At 34.3% G+C, this 23,823-nt stretch overlaps 1 protein-coding gene across 1 annotated transcript in view; it reads right to left on the minus strand.

The window, feature by feature from the left end:
* Nucleotides 1-5,209: 5,209 nt before the first annotated feature.
* Nucleotides 5,210-23,823, minus strand: part of LOC129224191 (protein melted-like) — a 48,397-nt gene continuing 29,783 nt past the window's right edge. Inside the window, exons 11-15 of the mRNA XM_054858608.1 lie at nucleotides 22,249-22,388; nucleotides 20,653-20,781; nucleotides 19,616-19,765; nucleotides 13,882-13,980; nucleotides 5,210-5,922 (exon numbers count right to left, since the gene is read on the minus strand). Of these exons, the coding sequence (XP_054714583.1) occupies nucleotides 5,704-5,922; nucleotides 13,882-13,980; nucleotides 19,616-19,765; nucleotides 20,653-20,781; nucleotides 22,249-22,388 (737 nt within the window). The 3' untranslated portion in view covers nucleotides 5,210-5,703. The remainder of the gene's footprint in view (nucleotides 5,923-13,881; nucleotides 13,981-19,615; nucleotides 19,766-20,652; nucleotides 20,782-22,248; nucleotides 22,389-23,823) is intronic.

Below are 23,823 nucleotides of genomic sequence, written 5' to 3' on the forward strand. Positions count from 1 at the left end.
ATTTTTTCCCTGTTTGCTGGAAAAGGATAAATATACTTTTCACATAAATGCATAAGAGTTTCAAAGAGCATTCACTCTCTTTTCCAGTCCTAAGTAAAGGGAATGAGGTTAATGAAATGACTGGTCTGCCAATTTTAATTTTAATTCGTACACTTTCACATTGCTTTTTGAATATTTTGTGCAACAACATCATTCTTTCACATCTAGTTTCTTTGTGAAACTTTAATACGATTGATATAATTAAAACTGACATTTATCAAACTTTAACCATAAGTGGCATCTTTTCCGATTCCTTAATCATCATTTGCACATCATCCGTACGGACGTCAGTGACGCTTTTTCCTACCTAAAACCAGTTTTCGTTTGGCGTTGCCATGACAGCAAGCCGTATTGTACGGGACACGTCAACATGACGAGAAGCTAAATATTTGACGTCCGTACAGTTGGGAGTCGCATTTCATTGGTCTCTAGGAGATGAGTGCACACTTTCTATTGGGTGAGAGTACTGACATGTGCTTGACCCACATTCGCAATACACAAATGCTTCTCCCTTTTCAGAAAACGTATGCCTGTCCGCTTAACTTGCTGAACGTGACGTGTGGACGATGTCCGAATTACACTTTAGGAGAGGGACGAGATAAAGATCATCCTCTCTTTTTCTCCCAAGCTGAGCTATCCTGATTTTGATTTTGCAGCTCTATCCTGCAAAATTTTTTTTTTTTTTTTTTTTTCAAAAATTTTTTTTACTAAGTGAAAAAGTGACTTGTTTCATGACAGTTATAAATACTTAAAACATTTTAAGTTTTGCTAGGGAGAAATGTATTTAATGAACATTTTCAGTAGAGCATGGTGTTCAGATCATTAGCCTTGCTGCTGCCTTGTTTGGTTGTGCTATGTTTAAAGCTCTTAGAAATTAAAATTAATCCTACTGACGGAACGTCTGTTTTTAAGCAGATAAAGTTTAGGGGTAGTAATTATAGGTAGTATTGTCATGTTTGAAGTGTTCAGTTGACCTGAACTCTTCAAACAAGATGTCAAAATATAGATAAAAATAACCCTCTATCATAGATCATTTTTATGAATTAACACAAACAAAACTACCTAAAAAGCAGTAAAGAAAATTGTGGAAAATGCAAAGATCAAGTTCAGTCTCAGAGAGGGATATTCCTCAAAGTAGAAAAAAGAAAGTTCCTTACAAAGGTGCGTTTAGATGTCACTGAATTCATGCTACATGAGGTTCCATTGAGGGCTAAAGCAAATATAAATGACTTTCATAAAAAAAAAGGGAAAATTCATTTTTCAATTAAGTTTATAATTCAGCTTCTTAAGTTTTTGATTGCTTTCATTCAGATACATGCAAAAGCTTGCCAGCTGCCTGTAGCCCACAGCTTGAGTAACACTTGTTTATAACACAACATTGACCTTGATGTATGAAAAATTCCTCATAGATTGTGGAACATTCTAGAAATAAAATGTTCTGCAATTTATTTGGCTAACTGAGCGTTAACTCTTTTTCCAACACATATCTTGGCTTTTTAACGACATCATTAAAATAATAATGAAATAAACTCATAAATTTTATGTGAATCAAAGAAACAACACTGGAATAAAAAAATACAAAGTTTTTATTTTTCTTTAAAAAAACATGTTCTTTACAAAAAAAACTTGAAGTTTCTAGAGATGAAATTTTGACTCAAATGAAGCAAATATTTTTCAGAGAATCGTAAGGTAGAAAGCAAATATTGTGTAGAGTAGACATTGAGAAGCAAGATATATATTGATATGGAATATAATTTTGGCTGTTATTTACATTTGAGATGGGATTAAGCGTATACATCAAGGCAGAAGAATTTTTTACAATCATAATATTTATACAATTCTTACATTGATCCTCTTATTTTTCCAATTTGAATCACTGAAATTGGAAAAGAAATTGCACTTAACAGAAGCAGGTAAATCCGAACTGCAACTACCATGCACTTTTACAATTGATGTACCTACACTTGGCATCATGTCTGTAGAGTTCATCAATGAAATAGGAGAAAGTGAGAAGGTTCCAATATTGCATCCAAGGAACACCGATTTCTGAAAGTTTCCATGGAAGCATGTCTGCAAACGATTTTTTATAGTTAAAATAAATGAACAAGGTATACCAGATAAGGTTTGTAAAGCAATTTAGAAAGCAATTTGATACATTAGCTCCGTATTTGGTGGAAAGAATTCTTTGGGACATTTTTTTTTTTAAATTTTTATCCTCGATAAGCTATATTCTCTTTCTACAGTACTATGATTTTATTTTTGCCATTGAAAACAAAAAATTGTTTGCCAGAAGTTGTGATAAAATGCAAAATTAGTTCTTGTCAATAGGTGCAAACGGTGTCAACAGTGAATAAGTTCCACCAAGAGACCTACTTAGCACCTGAGGTCATTTTAAGGAAACAGCCCACTTTCCACAATTTTCGGAAATTAGTACAAGAGTATTGGGATCGAGTAAACCCTTGAACGTAATTCATTCTGCTGAGGCTAAATGCATTAACTGAATTCCTGCTTTTAAAAAGGGGGTGGGGGTGGGGGGGGGGGGTTCTGAAGGGATTAATGCTGATAAAATTTAGGAGGAGCAATCACAGCAAATTCATAGGCTGTAGATATGGGAAGACCGACACACCACAAGTTACAGCTACAAAAGAATGATCAACACTACACATGAATAAGGAACATCATTCTGCATAGTGATGGTAAAAAAAATAAGCTGCAGAAAGTTAATGTGGCCAAAAAATATTTGTTCATCATTGATTTAAATTCCAGACAATATATCAAACTAAAAATACTTGACTTATCATGATTAAATTTTAAAATGGTCTGAAAATCTAGGATATTTTATCTTGATCTCGATATGCCCTAGAGATTTTGCACTAAAGTTTTAAAAACAGTTTACAAAACATATAGATATATATATATTTCAGTATCAATACTCATTCAATCCACTTTTAAAAATTCCACAGTAAAAATTAAAAAAAAAAAAACTCTGAGATTGAGCTGTTTTTCCAAGAAAATGGGTTTTGACAGTTTTTGGCTTGTTGAGATGGATATCCTTCAAATCTCTTTGCAGTACGACAATACCCACCAAAAAGTTTCAAATTATGAAATAAAACTTTTAATAACACATGGATTGAGTTGGTTTTGATACTAAACGATTGATATATGTACAGCACAGCTGCTTCAATGCAAACAAATATATCATTTCTGCTTTTACCCAAACTGACTTTACAGATACAGGGAGCTGCCCAGTGGCTCATTCAGCAGAGCAGAAGGCTAACACGTCAAAAGCCAGGGTATGAAACCTGGCATGGATGTTGTTGATTGGTATAGTGCTACTTCCAATCATGTTCTAGCAGATTCACACTGTAGGTCCTCAGCAATCCACAAGGACACTTTCTGTTCCGCTTTTATACCTTTATTTTAAAGATGAAAATAAAAGAATAAAAAGTAATGTTTTCAGTTTAAAAACTAATATAGAAAATAACTTGTAGTAAGTTTTAAAAAGGAAACCCAGTGGCTCAGTGATAGCACTTTGCGCTTCCACACCACAGGCCCGGGTTTGATCCCTGGGTCGGGAATGTTCGACTCCGCCGTTCAACTCTTCAATGGGTCGATAAAATGAGTACTAAGGGGACTAAACCCTGGGAGTTCCGCGTTAAGCTGACCACTGGAACATCTGCCTAGCACCCCAGGGCCCTTGGTCAGGAAGACTGAGATGGGCACAGTAGGCCTTGGCCACCATGGGCTGTTGTGCCACTGGGTTTGGTTTGGTTTGGAACTTTTAAAGAGTTGATTGATTTTTTTACAATGCTAAGTTAAAACATTAACAGATGCATTTAAGTAAACACAAATTTCAGAAAATATTTTTACTTTCAAATTGGAAATTCATCATTTTATTGAATTTAAATTTTTTTAAAAATAGACTTCATTATTGGCTTTGTTAACAGAAACCTTGGTTAATCGAGGTTCTACTGTTTAACAAAAGATGCAAAGACTCCAGAGATATATCCCACATAACTGAAATGAATCTCTTTTTTGTTAAATCATTCAATGAAAAATATCTCTTTGAAAAATGTTAACAAGGAAAGTGCTAGAATAGATGCAGAACAAAATCTCATCGGTGGGAAATGAAAGCTTTCCGAGATAATACCAATGTTTGGTAAAGGCCTCAGAATTTATGAATGAGTTAATGAGCATTTGAAAATACACAAATGAAATTAAGCAGCAAATATTAGGATAAATGTTAAACATTAACCTTTGTGCGCAAATTGATCCGAGTGAAAAACAACTTTCTGATGCAAAAACTAACAAATCAAATAGTAGTGTTTCAATGTCATGAAGATTTCTTTGATAAAGCAAAAATATTTACATTCTCACACTCTTTAATGGGTAGACAAAAACGTTTCCTGTAATCCTGAAACATATGTAATTTAGTTTGTGCATCACAAAGTTGTTTCTTAGGCACTCAAATATAGGATACTTTGTAAAAGTCAAGAGGAAATGGTTTAAAAATATGCTCTGACACAAGGTATGACATTCAATAGTCTCTTGTGTCAACCTTTTCATCTTTCAACTGGGAAAAAAACTTTGATGTAACCTTTTCTTCCAAATATGTTTCTAAAAACTTGTATTACAGGACAATCCATCATCACAAACAAAAAAAACTCAATCCTTCTCAGAATCTATTTTTTGCTCTATTGCTGATATGGGGCTTGTTTGTTCACTGTCCATTGTTTGGATAATATAAGATCACATGCAATTCATCTATGATGAATTTGTATTGCGACACATCAATAATGTAAAAAGTGGACAGGTTTAGTCAGTACAACAAAAACAAATAGAAGGACAGAAAAAATGTGAAATTAGTTAATATTCACTCGGGTAAAATGATCTCAAACAAGTAGATTAATCACAGAGACTTCATTATGAATCTGAGTACATCTGTACACAAATACATACACATACGTATTCAATATCACCACATTATTAAGTACTCATGAATGATTTAAAATTATAATTGTGCAAAATATGTTTCCTCATCTTTATTGGTTTGTTTAGATTAAGAAAGGTTTAAAATATCAACATCTTCAAGATTCCTCTAAAATACCGAACAGTGGACCCGTGTGGTATGGATGCCCCTTTGAGACAACTATTTTTGCTCAGACAACATTTTTCAATTCCTTCTTGCTACCGTTGCCATATTGTCAAAATCAGATCCACCTGAGGGCAAAGAAATTGTTTTTTAATCCATCATTCAATGGAAAACTTTGAACAATCACTTCAATAACTTCCTGCCAGAACTGCCAGAACATTTTTCACTTTGATGACCTTTACCCAGCAATATGACAATAAAATGCATTGCAAGCAACGACATCACCGACGAAGTTCTGATCGGTTCGAAGACAAAGTCGGAATCATTTTAAGAGAAAGGTCTAATTCCAGCTGCACTTTGATGCACATATCTGTGAAATGTTAAGCAAGAAAATTCACTAAAAGTTGCCTCAGAAACTCTTGGAGACATCATCTCCAAAATGAGTTGTAATACATTTAACTGATCCTTCCTCCTCAGACACGAATTACCGGGAAACACTCACAATCCAAATCCTCCACTTACAGTCTTCCAAGAGACATGGTTTGCTTCTCAGATAGACCATGCTCCTTTGGTCAGTGTGGCTCGGTGTCTTTTGCATGGGAGTGGGCCATGGCAATGGACAGACACTGCACCCACTGCTCAGTGTTCTTGCTGTCTTTGGCTTTGAGCACGAATGTCTTCTCATTGGTGAAGATCTCAAAGGCCTTAGGAATGTTCCTGCCCCGGCTGCCAATGGCCCGCACACTACGTATCTGGCTGATGTCGATCGGCTGAACCTCCTTCTCGTCCTGCTACAGAGGGGAATAGAGAATGTTAGCAAATTGGCTGCATACAATTATAGTTTTAGTGCTCTAAACTAGCTTTACTGACTAATTACGTAGATCAGTGGTTACCACTCAGCATCCTTGTTGTTTTAAGCATGAGTTTTTTTCGGAAAAACCAATGAAAAAATGTTTTGAGTTTTTTTTTTTTTGGTCAAAAAGGAATACATGAATTAAGGTGGTTCAAAAAAACTTTTCTTCAGCTAGAGTCCAGGACACCCCTTTTTTTTTATTTTAGACTTATTAATAGTATTATGCTGTAAAAATTTCAGCTTCTTACTCAAATTTTAAGAGGGTGCTTGCTCATTGAGCCCTTATTTCAACATTAGCCGTAGTAAAGAAAATGTCATAAATTTAGAAACATTTAATTTCCTCAGCTGTTTTTTAGTAAATATTTGTTTTTTTTTTTTTTGCAATGGATATGCATATTATTTGTGTATATTATAATAGTCAAACCTCCCTTAACGGACACTCCCAGATAGCGGACACTCCCCGTAAATGGACAGTTTCTGAATCCCCAGACCCTCGAGATAGGCTTACATGACATCATGGCTTATATTACATGGCTTACATTAGCAGACAGTAAATCAGCCGAGTTTTGTTTTATTTTTCTGTGTCTGGTAAGATTTTGCTCTGCACTGCTTTTGTGGAAAACATTTTTTCTACTCCTTTACAATGTTCTGAGACTAACCAGTACCAATAAGAGGATTAACACCACCTTTTCTCCGAAAACAGGAGCCTTTTAAGTTGAAGCTTATGAAATTTTAGTTTCCATTTCATGCACAAAATTCCAGCAAAAAACAGAAGGGAAAAAAATATTTCTCCTTTTACACAATACCTTATTTTATCAGTCTGTATGGCAGAAGAATTCATTCAAAAAATACTTTCATGCAACTTAACAATATCCCCCCCCCCCACACCCCTTCTAGATTTTGGGAGACTGGCGTCAGTGTTGCTTCGTTTCCCTTTAGATGCTGATGAGGAATCGGCACAGTGCTCCCAGATTGAGTGAAAAGTAGCTGATTGAGCTACATTTTGCTACCATCTAAAACAAAAAAAGGTGCTGAAAATCAACGACATTGATTCCAGTGTGTTTGACTGGTTTTGTTCAACTAGGGGACAATTTACAAATGCCTTCATAATTTTATTTTCCCGAAAGATTCATCGGATTATTTACTTATTGGGTAAGTTCACTTATTTTCACACTACTCATCAATTTAATTTAGAACTATACACTATGTATGTGTAGGTTTAAAATACAAAATTAAAATGTCATTATAAATTCAGTGCCGGATCTAGGAATTTTCAGAGGTGGGGCAAAGCTTCAAAATGCCGCCCCCCCCCCCCCCCAACACACACATCCATCTTGCTTTAAATTTTTCTATCAAGTTGCATTTTCATAGTTTTAATAAACTGCAAAGTGTGATCTAGTTAGATTAAAAATTTATTTTATGCTAAAAATGTTATGAAAAATCTATTGTTTGTGAAAACAGGGGTGTATATATATATATAGTGTAACAAACTTGCAATTAAAAATCCTCTCCCTCTCCCCTTTTTTCCGAAAATGAGTTTAGTATTCAGATATGTATGTATTGTTTTTAATCTGCCAGTTTTCGCCACTACACTCCGCTGTAAGGGAGCAGGCTTAAATCTTACTGTGCATTGAATAAGGAATACAAGTAGTTTCTGAAACTGAAATGTTAATATTCGAAGGGGTGCCTACAAGGGGTTCATGGCACAGCCTGCAATGTTAAAATTTTCAAGAGAGGATTTTTATCTTATTAGGGAGACTCATTTTTGGGGGTTGCTCCGTTGCAATTGAAGGGATGAGCAGGGCCGTTGCTAGGTAAAAAACTGGGGGGGGGGGGGGGGAGTTACGTATTTGGCAGCCTTTTAAATGCTTCGAACGCATGTTTCAATATGCAGAGAGACAGATGATTCAGCTTCCGGTTCAGCAGGGCTCATGTTACTAGACTTTAATACCAGCAATATGAACTTAATCGTAAGAATAATATTCAGTCAGAAAAATACGGTGTCGGGGGGGGGGGGGGAGCTACCTCTTGGCAGTTATTCGAAATTGAAACATAAAACATGCAGTTTCAGATATATACTGTGTTAGACGGGAGAGGAGGTTCCCAATAATTTTTCGAATTGTAGGTTCCAAAATACAACACTACATTTTATTCGATTATTTCCAGGAAAGGGAGGTCCGGGAAGATTTTTAAATTGTAGTTCGAAAAATGCAGTTTTAGACGATGTATAGCGAGGTTAAGGAAAGAAGAGTTTCGGAGTCCATCCCTAGAAATTTTTTGAAGTTGAAACCTGAAAAACGCGATTGTAGGCTTCTTGTAAGTTTCTTGAAGTTAATGCTCCAAAAACGTAATTTAAGCCAATCTTCGATGACATAAGGCGTAGTTTTCAAGCGGCTCACGGGCTGAAGTTTTTCGTAATTGAAGCATTGAAAACAAGATTAAACACGTTTTTTTTATGATGTTGGAGAGAGAGAGGGGGGGGGGAGGCGTTTCTCCCGAAAATTTTTCTAGGTAGTATAAAACGCAGTTTTAAAAGATTTTTGGTCAATTTAATGGGAAGAGAGGTTCGGAGTCCACCCCTGGCCAACTTTCGATTTTGGGGACAAAACTATTTCCCTATTTTTTGCGCCCGTGACGGAAAGCAGTATGTTTATTCGCTTGTAAATGCCGCAACATTAACAGGCTCTTTTACTCCCCCTTCCTGTTTCTAAGGAAAGGGTGCTTCAGAAAATGAGTGAAGGAAAAACTATTGTTTGGCCTTCAGCATACATATATTTTACTTTACCTTAACATCGTTAAATGTACCGCCCCTAAAATGTGCCGCCATCGGCGGTAGCACGGTGCTGGAAGCTAGTTGATCAACGAGGAAGCAATCAATGTTTAGTAGATTTTTATTTAATTTTAACAAGGACGAATATAGTACACGTGTTCCAGTTCAGTCCCATCAAAAGTGCCTACTTATCCCCTCTGCAATACCTAAAAACGCCTGTGCAAAGAGTCGTTTGCTGTTCGCCACCCCGTTTTTGTTTTGCTTTTTTTTTTTTCCAGTTTTATATTTTTAATATTTATTTCTTAGAGTATTTTCCAGACTTTAAGATTAAGCCTGTTTTTTCCTGCTGGAAGCACCACTCGAATTTGCCGCCCCCCCCCCCTGAAGTTGCCACCCAGAGCAAGAACCCCGGCTTGCCCCCCCTCCCCCCCCCCCCCAGATTCGGCTCTGTATAAATTCAGACTCCCCAATAGCGGACACTCCCTGTTAACGGACAAAAACTTTGGTCCCGATGGTGTCCGCTATTGGGAGGTTTCACTGTATATAGTATTGTTTTTTCAGTTCAATGTATTTTTTTAACCCCCCCCCCCCCCTCACCATACTTATGATGTTTGGGGGAGGGGGTTCAGCACTGTCTTTCAGTTGAAATAGGAAGCTCAAATTCTTCCAATATATTGCTATCCACAAGTCTAAAAATATTGAGGGGTGTCATGTTATCTAGGATAAACTTTTTTTTACACATATTTTTGAACCACACTAATGGGTATAGTGTGTCCTTTTTTGCAATTTCAGTTGTGAGGTGGGGGTAGTAAAACTAATTTACGTCTAAATGTTTACTTTTATGATATTTAATGCAATAAAAATGGATATATAGCCTGTTCCACACTAAACAACTTCTTTATAACAAAGAATTTACCAACTTATAGCTAATCATCAAAATACACCAAGTGGTTTACACAAGAAAAATGCTGCATACTTGTGTCATCTATGGTAAATAAGTTCAATTATATTCTAGCCTTTATTTTTATTAACCCAGACATCAGATAGGTCTAAGAAATAAAATAACACAAGAAATGCAATCGTCCATTTCAGATACAGGAATAATGAGTTAGGTGGTTGAAACAATACAATGTGCGCCTCAATCAAGCTTAGCACTTTAAATTTCTATCAGATTTTATATTTTAGAAAACATTACTGAGCTACTGAACTGACAGTCTCAGTCTTCTCATATTCTTTTAATTGTATGCCAACAATATCATCTGGAGTTTCTTTCTGAGTCATCCATTATTCAATGTAAATAGTATTAACAAGTAAGTCCATGATGGCAAAAGAATTTGAATGTCATATAAATTGTGAGTATAGGTTATTTTTACTATCTGATCACTAGTAGCTCATGATCGATGGTTTGGAGACCTCTGATACAGATAGTTATCTTACATGGAGCGCAAAAATAGTTTAAAAAAAAAAAAAAAACTTGGCAGCTGGTAAATTGTAACGACACTGAATTTTTCAAATCATCTTCAACATAAGCTGTAAGTTAATTACCCTTTAACCAGAACTACAAAGTATTTTAAACAAGACTCCATTTTTTTCCAGCTTAAACTACAAACTGTGTGAGCAATTTTTTTAGGTAAGCTAGTTAGCTTAGAAATTCAGTTTGATCAAAATAAGTAAAGACAGAATATTTTCAAGTTTTAACAGTTTATTTCTGCAATATATCAATGTAATAACATAGTTGCATGTATGTTAACTGCAAATATCTCCAATTGAAAGAATGCTAATCATACTTTGAATTACAACAGACAACAGTGACTAGCCAGTTCTCATTGGGACACATTTTATGCAAAAGGTTTTTTTTTTTTTAATTTTTCTAGTACTGTCAGCTCTGCTTAATCGGGTAATGGATAAATGAATACACCTTTTATACGAATAAAACTTCCTGGAACCAAATATTTCTTCATAGACGCAATGTTAAAGATCCCTGCTTGATCGAATAATATCCCTGGATAATCGAATAATACTGATCAGATTTCGCAAATATTTTTGCTAAGAAAACTTTTGAATAAATTAGAAATAAGTTAAGTGAGGACATATATTGACGAAAAAATATAAAATTATATTTTTAGCCGACAACGGGCGAGAAAAACAACATTCATACTCCATCAAAACATTTATACTGGTTCTGTCTTTGCTGTTACAAAAGAAAAAAAAGATAGCTTAGTCGATAACTGAATTAAATAGTACAAAGAAATATAACATTTCAGAAGATATAATAAATTGATAAATATTAAATGTAAAAGATGGTAGACGAGGAAGGGAAAAAGGGAGTCAAAAAAGTGTTCCCAAAAGGTCCCCTTGACCAAGCAATCCACTATTATGGAATTTTTCAAAAAATAATGTGCTGGATAAAGGTGGCAAAACAGAGATTTCACAACTCAAGTTATAAGTTACGTTTTATAAGTTTCATTATTTGGTCGCCACTTTAGTTACCACTTTGATGGTTGCATGACTATACCTACTACTTTTGGTCGAGGAACACTTATTAAACGATGACGAAACATTCTTGATGTAAAACACTAAAAAACATTTTAGTACAAACAGGTAAATGCTAAAAACATTGAGAACACTTAAACTGTAGCCGCGAACATTACGAATCAACACGTCACTCTGCACGAGCGCGCGGAGACACGACCAACAAGCAAAACGTGCGAAAGGGAACTGACTGACAATTCAATGGCGGCTGTTTATCTGCCGCATTGCTTAATGGAAGAGGAAGTTAAAGTTTGTATTCTTGGTAGAAGTTAAAGTTCATATTTAGAAAGTTAAAGTTTATAATTTTGAGTCCATCAGATATATACTTGTAATTAATTATTAAACTATTTTGTTGTTTATTTAGCTTATTTCAAAAACGTTTTACCAATACATCAACTATTTCCTTAAGGAATAGCAATACTTACAGTGGCTCCCAAAAGTGTTCGTACACCTTGAAAATTTTTAGTAAAACCAAAATAACGCAAAACTGAACTCGAATATAATGTCCAATAATTTTTCATATCATTCCTATGTCACTCCAAATCAAACCCTGTAATTTGTTTCAAAGTATTGACGGATTTTCTTTTTGAAATGGGTCAAAAAAACGAAGAGACAGAGAAATAAGACGCCACAAAAGTCAGAGTACACTCAAATATTTTCGAATAAATTCATGATTAAAATTATCGTATGTTGTTTTTTGCATTGTGCTGACCCTTAAAGTAATTTGGCTTCAATTTTTTGTTTATTTATTCCTTAATATTGCGCTTATTACTTTAAAATGGCAGGTATTGTAAAAAACCACAAACACCATTTGAAATTTGAATTTTTTCCTCACAGTAGCGGTAAATTGGTTTGAAATGTCTCTAAATTAGTTAATGTATTTCATTCTATAATTAAAGTGCTTGATGAAATGCTTTAAAGGAAAGAATCAGTCCGAAAACAAAGTAAGAAAAGGTCAACCGGCAAAGTTGACAAAGCGTGATCGGAGATTTACAGTTAAAAAATTTATGAAAAATACGCATTTCAATGCTGTAAAAGTTTGTACAGAGTTAAAGTAAAATTTTTATATTTAATTTTTACCTAAAATTGTTCGCCAAGTTCTCTGATTAGCTGGATTAAATGGGACCTTTTCCCGCAGAAATTTTCTTGGCCGTGCGGAAAACAGAAAGCGTACGCTTTTCGTCGCAAAATCAATGATAAATAAGCTCAAAACGCTTTGGAATTACATCTTACTTACAGATAAAAATGAATTCAACATTTTTGGTTAAATTGTTGTATAATTGTAAAAGAAGAAAAAAATGAGGAACTTAATCTTAAGAACTTAGTTGGACCAGTTAATCAGGACGGTGAAAGTGTTCTTCTATGAGGGTGCATATCAGCATGAGGACTTGGTAGATTGGAATTTTTTGATGAAACAATGAATCATGTCAATCATTTAAATATTTTAAAAACCAATTTTAAACTCCTAGCCAAAAATTTGATTATCGGAAACAACCTTGTTTTTTATCAAGATAATGATAAGAAGCACATGGTTTTCAACGTTTGCGTCTAGTGCCTCAAAAAATGCCCTAAAGTTTAGAAAATACCCCTTCAATCTTCAGATTTGAATTTGGAGTAAGACATTTAGAGATATCTGGAGGCTATATTATAAAAATATATCTTTGAAACGAAAATAGAGCTAGAAACAGTAAGACTTGAAGTGTGGTTGAACACTTACTCAGAAATTACGCAAAAAAAAAAGAATGAAATCTATTCCCAGACATTTAAAAGGTGTTGTTGATACTGCATGATATTTTATTAAATAATAACTTAATAAAAAGTTAGATTATTCAATAATATATAGACATTTTTTAAAGTTTACGAAGACTTTTGTGAGATTAAATTTCCAGCACTTATTGATTTTTAAAAAATAAGTTTTAATACTTAAAAAAAAAAATTCATGTAGTTTTGTTGAAAATTGATCATAGATCTTATAATTAAATACCTATTCCGAAATATTAATTCTAACCAATGGATAGGGTCCTATTTCATTGAAAGTTGTAGGTGTGCGAACACTTTTGGGAGCCACTGTATATTATTATGTTTAAAGGCAAATGGTGTCAATTTAGAAAGATTTAAAAAAAAAAATACCTTGATTAATCAAACACCAAGCTCAATCAAATAGTATTTCTTGGAACCGATAATATTTGATAAAGCGGGGCTGACAGTACTTCAATAAAAAATTATAGAATAATTTTGATATTTCCAATGCGCAAAAAATCCAGTACATTATCCTCCGGATTACTAGCAACTTTTTCTACTGTGTTTTTCTATAACTAGCATTTGATTGTTTAAACTAACAATTTTTGCTGCTGTATTTTTCTATAATTAGCATTTGATTCTTCTAACTAGCACTTTTCTACTTACTACTCAAGAAAGTCGTGCACTGGCACAAAATCATGAAGATGCAAATTGATGAAATAATATCTGAAGGTGAAAATTCTAAAAAAATGACCGTCCACAAGACATGTGTTTAAGAGTAAATGCCAGCAATCTATTAAGTGAAAACTAATGCAGCCTTAGAAACTGAGACTAAGAAAGAATCCTATAACTTACAGCTCCTCTATAAGATAAGTGACCAGCCGATAAAGTGAAGTAGCGTGTTCTCCATCTGCGAAATAGTTTCCACTTCCCCTTCTTTTCTTTAAGTTGGCCCTGTAAAACAGAATCAAGATTAATAAATCTATATAAATAAAACAAAGAATATATGTTTGTGTGAGCATATATATATATATATATATATATATATGTGTGTGTGTGTGTGTATGTATGTACCCTATACAAATCCAGTTTACCTCAGATCTGGACCGAATTTGGAAAGAAGGTACTTGGGCACCCGAGAAGAAACGTATGAGGGGGGGGGGGGGGGGGGTCAGAAGGCAAATAGAACCAAAACGTTCAAATTTTAATTTTAGGGCCCGGAAATAGCATCAATGGCTATTTCTATTCGAAATAATTATCTGATCAGTTCGAATTTAGCGCCATTTGATAGCCCTCAAAAAAAAAAAAAAAAAACTGAAATTGATGTAATTCCTTCTAAATTAAAAAAAAAAATTAAAAAAAAAAAAAAAAAAAACAAGGCTGTAAAACACCGGAAAAAATTTAAAAGCATTTTTAAGCCTAATGGAACTATATTTTCATATCAGAAAACTATCCTTTGCGCAGGGCTCCCAACACATTTTAGCCTTAGAAAAGGGTAAAAGAGGACCACTTTGAATCAAAAAGGGGACCAAAGAGGACCAGTCAGGGTTAAAAAGAGGACCTTGGGAGGACCATTCATAGTTAAACCCAGGGTAGCACCAAACGGCAAATTAGCTGCCTGGCAATAAATACATGAAGATAATTCGTTAATTAACCAAAATAATAATTTTTAATGATAAATCCTTATCATCTTCTGTACATCTGAACTTCTTATCCATTGAATTATACTATTCACACAAACATTTGGATGGGGGGGGGGGGGGGGGAGTGACAAGCAAGCATGTGACTGACCATCTTACAGAGTAACTTTAATTGTAAAATAAATTTTCTACTACTTAGCAGGTAAAGACTGGCTAGTTAAAAATAATCACCCAAGTGACTGATCAATCAGTGCATACCTAATAAAGACCTTTTAGATACAGTTATTACAGTAAACACCTTAGTACATAGTAGTTCACAAAATTTACAAAAATTTTCACATAACCAGTTTAAAGAGAATTCATTTTGATATAAGGTACCACAAGACAAGAAGATATAGTTTGGAGGCCAGGAGGTCCCCCTCCCCTTCCACAGCCCTTGGTTTTTACACATATTTCCAGCCAAAATATGGTAAGTTTATATACATATGAGAGTTTATGACCAAACACCAAAGCAGGAGGTAATTTCTGGCTACGCTACTAACTGACTAAGTTCAAAAATATTAGAGGTTTGCAAATCATTTTTTAGTATGCTAAGTATCCAAATCATTTCTTCATATGTATGAATTATTTGTTCGGGCACCAAAAAAATATTGTAACTGTCTTCAAGTACATATAAAAATTAGCGAGAAAGAAAAATTTTTTATTAAAGTCACCATACCCAAAAATATACAAATGCTGCTTAAGTGATAAATACACTGAATGTAAATTTGAGCCTGCTTTTACTGGATAACTTAATGTAATGAATAAATGTGTAAGTTTAGATTCATAGAGCTATATTTTCAAATTGAAAATACTCATTATGAGTACTTAAAAAAATAAGGATACAAAGTTTTTTAGTTTTAAAAATAAAATTAAATAAAAAAATTTGAGGTAGCACATGTCAAAACAGGTTCCAATTTTAAAAAATATTAAAATAATTACAAGATGCAAAAGGATTGAAATCTTGCGCAAGAGAATCAAATTTTCGCGAAGTATGTTCACTGTTGGCATAATTTTCCAAAAAAAAAAAAAAAAAAAGAATATTCTCTAAAACTAAACATGACTAAAATTGAACATAAAATATGCTAGTCTAGGATAGCATATGTGATAATAACATTCGATTGCGCAAAATATCAAAATATGTACGAAGTTCGAGTAAGTGCAATGCTGCAATGGTTCCAAAAATAAGAAAGTTTATTATCTATTAAAATTAAACAAAAAATAAGCTATTCTATGATGGCGTATGTCAAAATAACTTCCGATTGCCAAAAATATCATAACATTAACAAGATGCAAAAAGATCGCGAAGTGCGAGTAAGTTCAATGTTACCAAGGTTTCGGAAAAAAAAAGTAGCTTATTACCTATTAAAACTAAACAAAAAATAAGCTAATCTATGGTGGCGTATGTCAAAATAACTCCCGATTGCCAAAAATATCAAAATATGTACAAGATGCAAAAAGATTGAAATCGCAAACACGACAAGCACTTTTCGCGAAATGCGAGAAAGTTCAATGTTGCTATGGTACCCAAAAATATAAAAATTAATTGTCTATTAAAATTAACCAAAAAATAAGCTAATCTAAGGAGGTGTTATGTCAAAATAACTTCCGATTGCCAAAAATATCATAACATTAACAAGATGCAAAAGGATCGCGAAGTGCGAGTAAGTTCAATGTTGCCATAGTTTCGAAAAAAAAGTAGTCTCTTATCTATTAAAATTAAACAAAAAATAAGCTAATCTATGGTGGAGTGTGTCAAAATAACTTCTGATTGCCAAAAATATCAAAATATTTACAAGATGCAAAGAGATTGAAATCTCAAAAACCCAGCAAGCAATTTTCGGCGAAGTCCAAGAAAGTTTGATGTTATCATGGTTCCGAAAAAAAAGTTTATTATCTATTGTAATTAAAGATAAAATAAGCTAATCTAAGTTAATGAATGTTAAAGTAACTTCTGATTGTCAAAAACATCAAAATATTAACAAAATGCAAAAAGATTGAACTCGCAAACAACAGGAAGTAATTTTTCGCGATACTACATATCGAACACAAGTTCAGAAAATTGCACTGATGAAACATTCTTGATTTTTTTCAAGTGCTTACGAACCCGTGAAAAATATCGGTAGCAAAATGCTTTGATTTCACGTCATAACTCTTCCCCCAAACTTCTCCATTTGCTAGATTTCCATGTTACAGCGGTGGGAGGAGGAGTAATGACGTCAATCTGAAGCGAAAGAGCGAAATAATACCAGAAAGTCAAGTTCAATAGAAAAACGGCGCCGTGGCAGCGTGTTCGAACTTAACATAAGTCAGCACACAGTATCTTTCAATGTAATGAAAATTTTTTTAATCTGATTTTTTAGTAAAAACAATACAAAAGCGGACTAAACGGACCAAAATGTTAAAAAGCGGTCTAAAGCGGACTTTACCCTAAAAAACGGACTTTGGTGGGAAAAGCGGACCATTTGGGAGCCCTGTTTGCGTGATCTCATTTTTTTCTCGGCTGTGACTAAATAAAATTTTGTTTTGAGAGAAAAATTTCCCCTTCTGATTATTGTTTGGCGATTTATCTTCTTCCTTTTTTTAAGATCTTAAGCGCATTTATGGAGGGTTGCATCTAACTTATTCAGGAATTTTTGATTTGCCATTTTCTTTCTTTAAGAATGATTATTTTGATAGGAAATTTTATACTATTTTTTTTCTCTAATTGAAAATTTATTGTTGAACATGGGTCACTCGACATAACTTTTATTTTCGAGGTAGACCATGCAAAGCTGGGCGACGCAGCTAGTCATGAATAAAATGCAAAATATCAAAGCATAACTGCATTGGGACCAAATGTCAGTCTACAATCACTCAGAGTATCTGTGAGCTAAAGCCCTTGATTGTAGTTTAAGTAGTGACACGACAGCCATCTTGGGGCTAAATTCCACTTTCTTCCTATGTCTGCTATGATGAAGTAGAGGGTTCTGCTTTTTGACAATAGGTTAACTTAGAGTTAATAAGAAGTACAAATACAAATACAAAAGTTACGACCAGCAACAGGCTCTGGGCCCCTCTAGACTGGTCCTAGTCAATTTACTTTCCCCAGTGAAGATCAATGGCCCTCTTAAAACTTATCTACTCCCTCGCTCATTACCACCTCTTCCGATAAGCTGTTCCAAGGTTCCACTACCCTGCTATAATAATAATAATTTTTCCTAATATCCATGTTAGCCTGAGATTTAAATAGCTTAAAACAATGACCCCTTGTCCTGTTTTCAGTGCTAAACTTCAGCCCCGTAACATCTTTCATTTTAATAAATTTAAACAACTGAATCATGTCCACTCGGTCTCTTCTTTGCTCAAGACTGTACATTTTCAGCCTGCTAAGCCTGGAATCATAATTTAAGTGGGAAAGTCCATTTATTAGCCTTGTAGCTCGCCTTTGAACCCTTTCCAATAAAACACACTACTTCACCAAACCACCTTCAAGTTATCTGGACTGACTCCAAGATACCCTGAAAGACTAGTTGCAATAGACTACACAAATTAGTGGCTGCTTGCGTGATTCCAAATGAAATTACTGAATCAACCCAGGCAATTTTTTCAATAATATTCTTTGAGCATAAATAATACTGATATGAAACGGAATGATTTAAAACAGCAAAAAAGCTTTTTATTTCTTTAAAGAGGAACTTTGTTGCAAGATAAATAATACATTAAATTTTATGATAAATCAATATCGAAATTTTCTGATAAATCAACAGGAACATTAATATTTCGAAACATTGATGTTTTGTGATTGATGTTGCCCCTCTAATTTACATCTACAATCGGTTTACAAATCTGATAAAACATATTGTGGGGAAGAAGGAGCATCGGAACTAGGTCAACGCCCAGAGCACTTCCTGTTTACAGCAAGTTCACAGCCAAGGTTGGCCAAGGTCGCATTCCAAATTGTTAAAAGACGGTGAAAAAGTGACAGTTATTTGAAACGGATATGAAAAAAAGAACCAACTCAATCATTTTTCCGATTCAATCTTCTTAAAATCTGGTTATTTGTCATTTAACACATGACTTTTACGTTTTTAATATAAAAGCTTGACCAATATATTTCAAATAATGAAAGGTATTTTCATTTTTTTTTAAAGGTATAAAAATGAGTTAATTATAATAAAACATGTTGCAACATTTTAATAAATCATAAAACATGTTGTGATACATATATACTCTAAAAATATAATTTAAGAAAAAAAAATTATTTACCTGAAAGAAAAGAACACTAATACAAATAAAAGCTGTATTTTAAAAGAAAGATAGTTTTTCCCATTACAGATATCATTTCTTTGATATATGCTTTGATTTACCCTTCGCCCAACCCCCCCCCCCCCCTTCCCCACGCTGGAAATTTTTGCAGAGATGAGTCTGGCTATAAAGGTTTTATTTCTTGAAACACATCCACATTAAAAAGTAAAAAAAAGTAAGTCTCAAAATTGAGTACAATCAATAGCTTCGTTCACATGGAGCTTTTCTACCCCACCAAAAACCTCTTTTCACTACATTCTGGTTAATTCCTAGGTAAATGTGGATCTTCCTTTCACTTGCCTTCAACCAGAGTTTTTGTTGAGTTTTTACTGGAACTACAGACTACGTGAACGAGACTGTTTATTTGCTGGGTAAAACTGTTTTCTCGGGTATAATCTCTTTTCACATGTGAGTTAATGAATTTTCAAACTGCTGGAGCGTGGATAAGCAACACACAAGAGTCTTATGTGAATGCAGCTATTATATGTTATTGGCAATTAATGTAAAAATTATTCAAGAAATTCAACTACTTTCAGGGACTCAAAATGTGATTAATCAGTTTGTTCTGTGGCAGTTACTGCACTTTGTTATACATTCAATTAGGGCAAAAACAAAATCCCTACCTCTATGACTGGTTGTGTATCTTGAAGGAATCCCCTTGCTCTGTCAGGATGGTTGCAGAGGAAGCAGCCCCACAAGTTCAAGGGACCATTATATTCGAAGACGTCGAAGAAACGAGAGTACCGCAATTCTCCGATTAGCGTGTCTTGATCCTGAAATGGGACAATCAATAAAACGAAATGGAAAGATAAAGTTGCATTTATTGGGTCATGATGCTTCCTAAAATAGTAAAAGTTGTTGCCTTAAATCAAAACTTTAACCGATATGTTAATTTATTCCATCATAAATTATTTGTCATAGTTTGTTTCTACCACATTCAAAGCATGTTAAAACCCTCTTGTCATTTTTCTGAAGTTAGGATCATGACTTCAATTTGAATTAATGATGAACATTAAAATACGCAAAATCTAAAAAATATGAAAATAAGAGCCAATATTTTTTGATCCAGGATCTTAAAGCAGCGATGGACCAAGCATGGAACGAACCATTATGAACTCTCCGCATGCAAAACTTGATACTTTCGATGGAAAATGATGTGTTTGAAGTAATGGAAACAATTTCATATCAATATTTGTAACTGTGTTTCTCAAACTTGAGGATACTTTATAAATTGAAGTGTCTATAATTATGGGACACCCTTTTTTCTGATTTTCTAAGTAAATTCAACACATGATGTCTTTTCTAATAAATTAACCCTAACTTGTGTTTCACATACTGTTAAGTATCATACACATATGAAATAAAAATCTCCCCATTCTTATTTTTACTATGAGTTGTATATTATGCTTGTGTTCATATTTTTGGGACAAGGTTTAACTATTGTACATCTAAATGGCTGGCCTGCTCAAAGCTGAAAAGCTGACAGTAGTAAAAAAAAATGCATGCTGATTTAAAAGGAAAAAAAAATAAGGGTTCAAAATTCCGTCAAAGATTTATCTTAATATTTTCATCAGTTGTTTCACAGGTTGAAAAAACAGCATGCACAGAATTTGGGAAACTACATGTACGAGAAAAATATTTCAAAAATTTAAACACTTGCCTTTGCAGAGGGAAAAGCTGAAGTGACGAGGGTGAGGAAGCTCTTGTTGTCCGCTTTCAACGTGTCCCAACAGTTCTTCAGACTACTCACAGATGTCTCTCGGGTGCTGAGAGCAACAGACGCTCTAGCCTGAAAAATGAGAAAAATGATGAGATGTGATACATTTATATCAGAAGGCAATGGTGGGATTCTAATTGTTGAAGAACCGGTAAAAATTAAGAATGGGGAAATTTTATGGTTGCCAGCTGCGAGAAAAAGCAAATTTATTAGTCGAAACTTCTTTTGCTCCAGTCACCACTTTTTCTGTAAACCAAGAAAGATTGCCACCAAAACACACAAATTATCCGGGTTATTAATTTAAGGTGAATGAAACTAATAAATGATATTAATGTAAATTGTAAAAACAAGAATTAATTATGCAAAAAGGAAATAAGATCGTTTTTGCTGGACAGTTTTTTGACGAATTAAATTGTTATTCACACTTTCCATTTATAATTTCACTCATCCATAACTCATTAACTAAAACAAAAATCTTCTTAAATTAATATAATTCCAAAAAGCGAAAGGCAATTGCAAGTGTTATAAATTTGATCTTCTGCTCCAGACAGTGTCAGACAACCACAACCTCACAACACTAATTCAGGGGCTGACATGGGGAAGACAGTAAGTCACACCTTTCCAGTTTTATGTTTTTTTTTCCCATGAAAAAGGGGAATAAACGGCAAACCAATCAACAAAATGGTTTTGTTTCCACGAACGACAGAGGATGGCACTTGTGTGTAGCCCATGATACTTGGCCCAGAGTTTTTTGCTTTCTCTAAAAAAAATTTTTTTGTGACTTACTGTCTTCCCCATGTCAGCACCTCAATTATCTCAAAGTCTTTCGATTGAACTTTTAATTGCTTTATTTTTAAGGAAAAATCTGCATTTTTGTGAGCTCCAGGGCAGAAATCATGATGACTTACATTGGGTGGGGAGAGGGGGGGGGGGGGTACGGTGAAAAATCACTTTGTTTCACTCAGTCATCACATGGCGACCCCTTATCATAGTCTTTAAGAACCAGCACTCTTTTTTAAAAAAATTGAATTTTCTGAGCTGGAGAAGAATGTTGTTATATTGAATGCTGCTTTTTTTTTCCTTTGAAGCTTAAAATGCTTTTACATTTGAGAGAAGATTTTCATCAAGGATTTAATTTAGTGTTACCACATCATTACTTACATTGCACACATCGGTTTGGCAACAGTGCTCCAATTAATTATCAAGCTACATCTCCTAACACTGCCCATACTAAAAAAAGTAGATGATACACAGCTTTAAAAATTGGAATTTTTTGAGATATATGGATGGATGATATATAGGGAGGAAGATTGACTTAAAATTATCCTGTGCGGTTCGAATGGTTCTTGATGCAGTTCATTCTGTCCCCAATTCCTAAGAAACCCTAAAACCCAGAAAACTTTTGTTCTCAAACTTTGGATTTCCAGCACATTACAATACACTGGGCCCAGAATCGACAAAGTGTGTTCAGCTGAATACCATAACTGTGAGAAGGCAGAAAGAAACTTAAGCAGACTGTTAAGAGAGGGGATGGTTTACCTGCAATGCCAGGAACATGAGGTGTATCCAGACTCGTGGATTGCGGGTCTTCATGATAAAGAAGGTTTTGTTGTACAGGCAATGCTCTCCCTTCCCCTGACAAGCAAAGTATATTTTTGCGTGTTTCTTCGCTTTGCGTTCTTTACAAATAGACCAAAAATAAAACTCCTTTAATACAAATCATAACAAATCAACTACAAAACAAAACTTTCAAATGTAAATCATAACAAATCAAACATAAAATAAACAAAACGCATAAATGCAAACCATAAAAAATCAATTGAAAACAAAACTTTAATAGAAATCATAACAATTCAAACACATAAAATAAATAAATAGAAAGCCAACTCATTCAGCCTATTTTGCTTTCAGATTTGCTCTTTCAATAAACAATTTGTGAAAGATCCATTCTTGTTTATCAGAATTTTGTGAAGGGTCAATTTTGGTTGATTGGGATTTTGTGAATGGTCCTTTTTGATTGATTTGATTTTTGTGAAGGGTCCGTTAACGGACCCAAATATCCTCTGGCCAATTAGTATTTACTAATTGGCCAGAGCTATAATGAGCTATATATTAGAGCTATAAAGAGCTATATACCCTGGGTTGTCATATTACTATTTGCATATAAATGGTGAAATTTTATGGACGTGCAACATTATGTCATTGCACTTCTGTTGAATAGCCCCATCTACATCAGGGGTTGGTTCTCAACCTTTCAGGTTCAACACAGGCTCTTGAACATAACACTGGTGCAAGGTTACGTGATTCTTCTATATGTGGTTAACACGAGTAGTACAATAGGAAACTGAATCCGATTAGGAAAATCAAAGCTAGTTATTAAGTGGTGGTGGTGTCAAATCCAACAAGGAGTCAAATGGATCTGGGAGCTTTGACGACCCGCACAAGTAAGCAGTACAATATTCTCAGTGTAGAGGTCTCCATCAAATGGTTAAGCTCTGATGTTCTGGAGAGGTGCCGGTATTGCTGGGCAGTTGAAAATATGACCTGAGAAACTTCATCAAGATAATTTCGACATTTTACAAAAAGTCCTAATGTTGTCTGCATTTATTTTCATGACACCAAAGTGGCCTGTTCTTAATCTTGATAATTGTCTGTGTGATCTCTTTGTTAGCATCTATCTCGTAAATGTGTTGATCTATTTTGATTGTTTATTCTTTGAGTCGATATCAGGCAATGGTATTTGTGTCATCTAATGTGACGAGGTTGTTGGTATTATTGTTTAGATCCCAAGCCTCTTTGGCCAGTTTATCAGCTGACGACGCCAATGGGCATGCACCTCACCTCAGACCCTTTCACAACACCAATGAGAAACCTGACAGTTATTTCATATTCACATGATACCACAGGACTCCCTAGGAACTCTTTATGCTCCCTAGGGAGGTGTGCGCCCCACGTTGAGAACCACTGATCTACATGATCCTCTCTAGATGTGAATAAATCTCACAAGAAACTCACTTAAACTCTCATAAATGCTCCACTTTCAATTATCTCAATAATATTTAGTTTTTAGGATGAGATAAGTAATGTGAAAACAAATACACACGCAATACCATC

The sequence above is a fragment of the Uloborus diversus genome, chromosome 6 (assembly GCF_026930045.1).
Source record: "Uloborus diversus isolate 005 chromosome 6, Udiv.v.3.1, whole genome shotgun sequence".
NCBI classification, from domain to species: Eukaryota; Metazoa; Arthropoda; class Arachnida; order Araneae; family Uloboridae; genus Uloborus; species Uloborus diversus.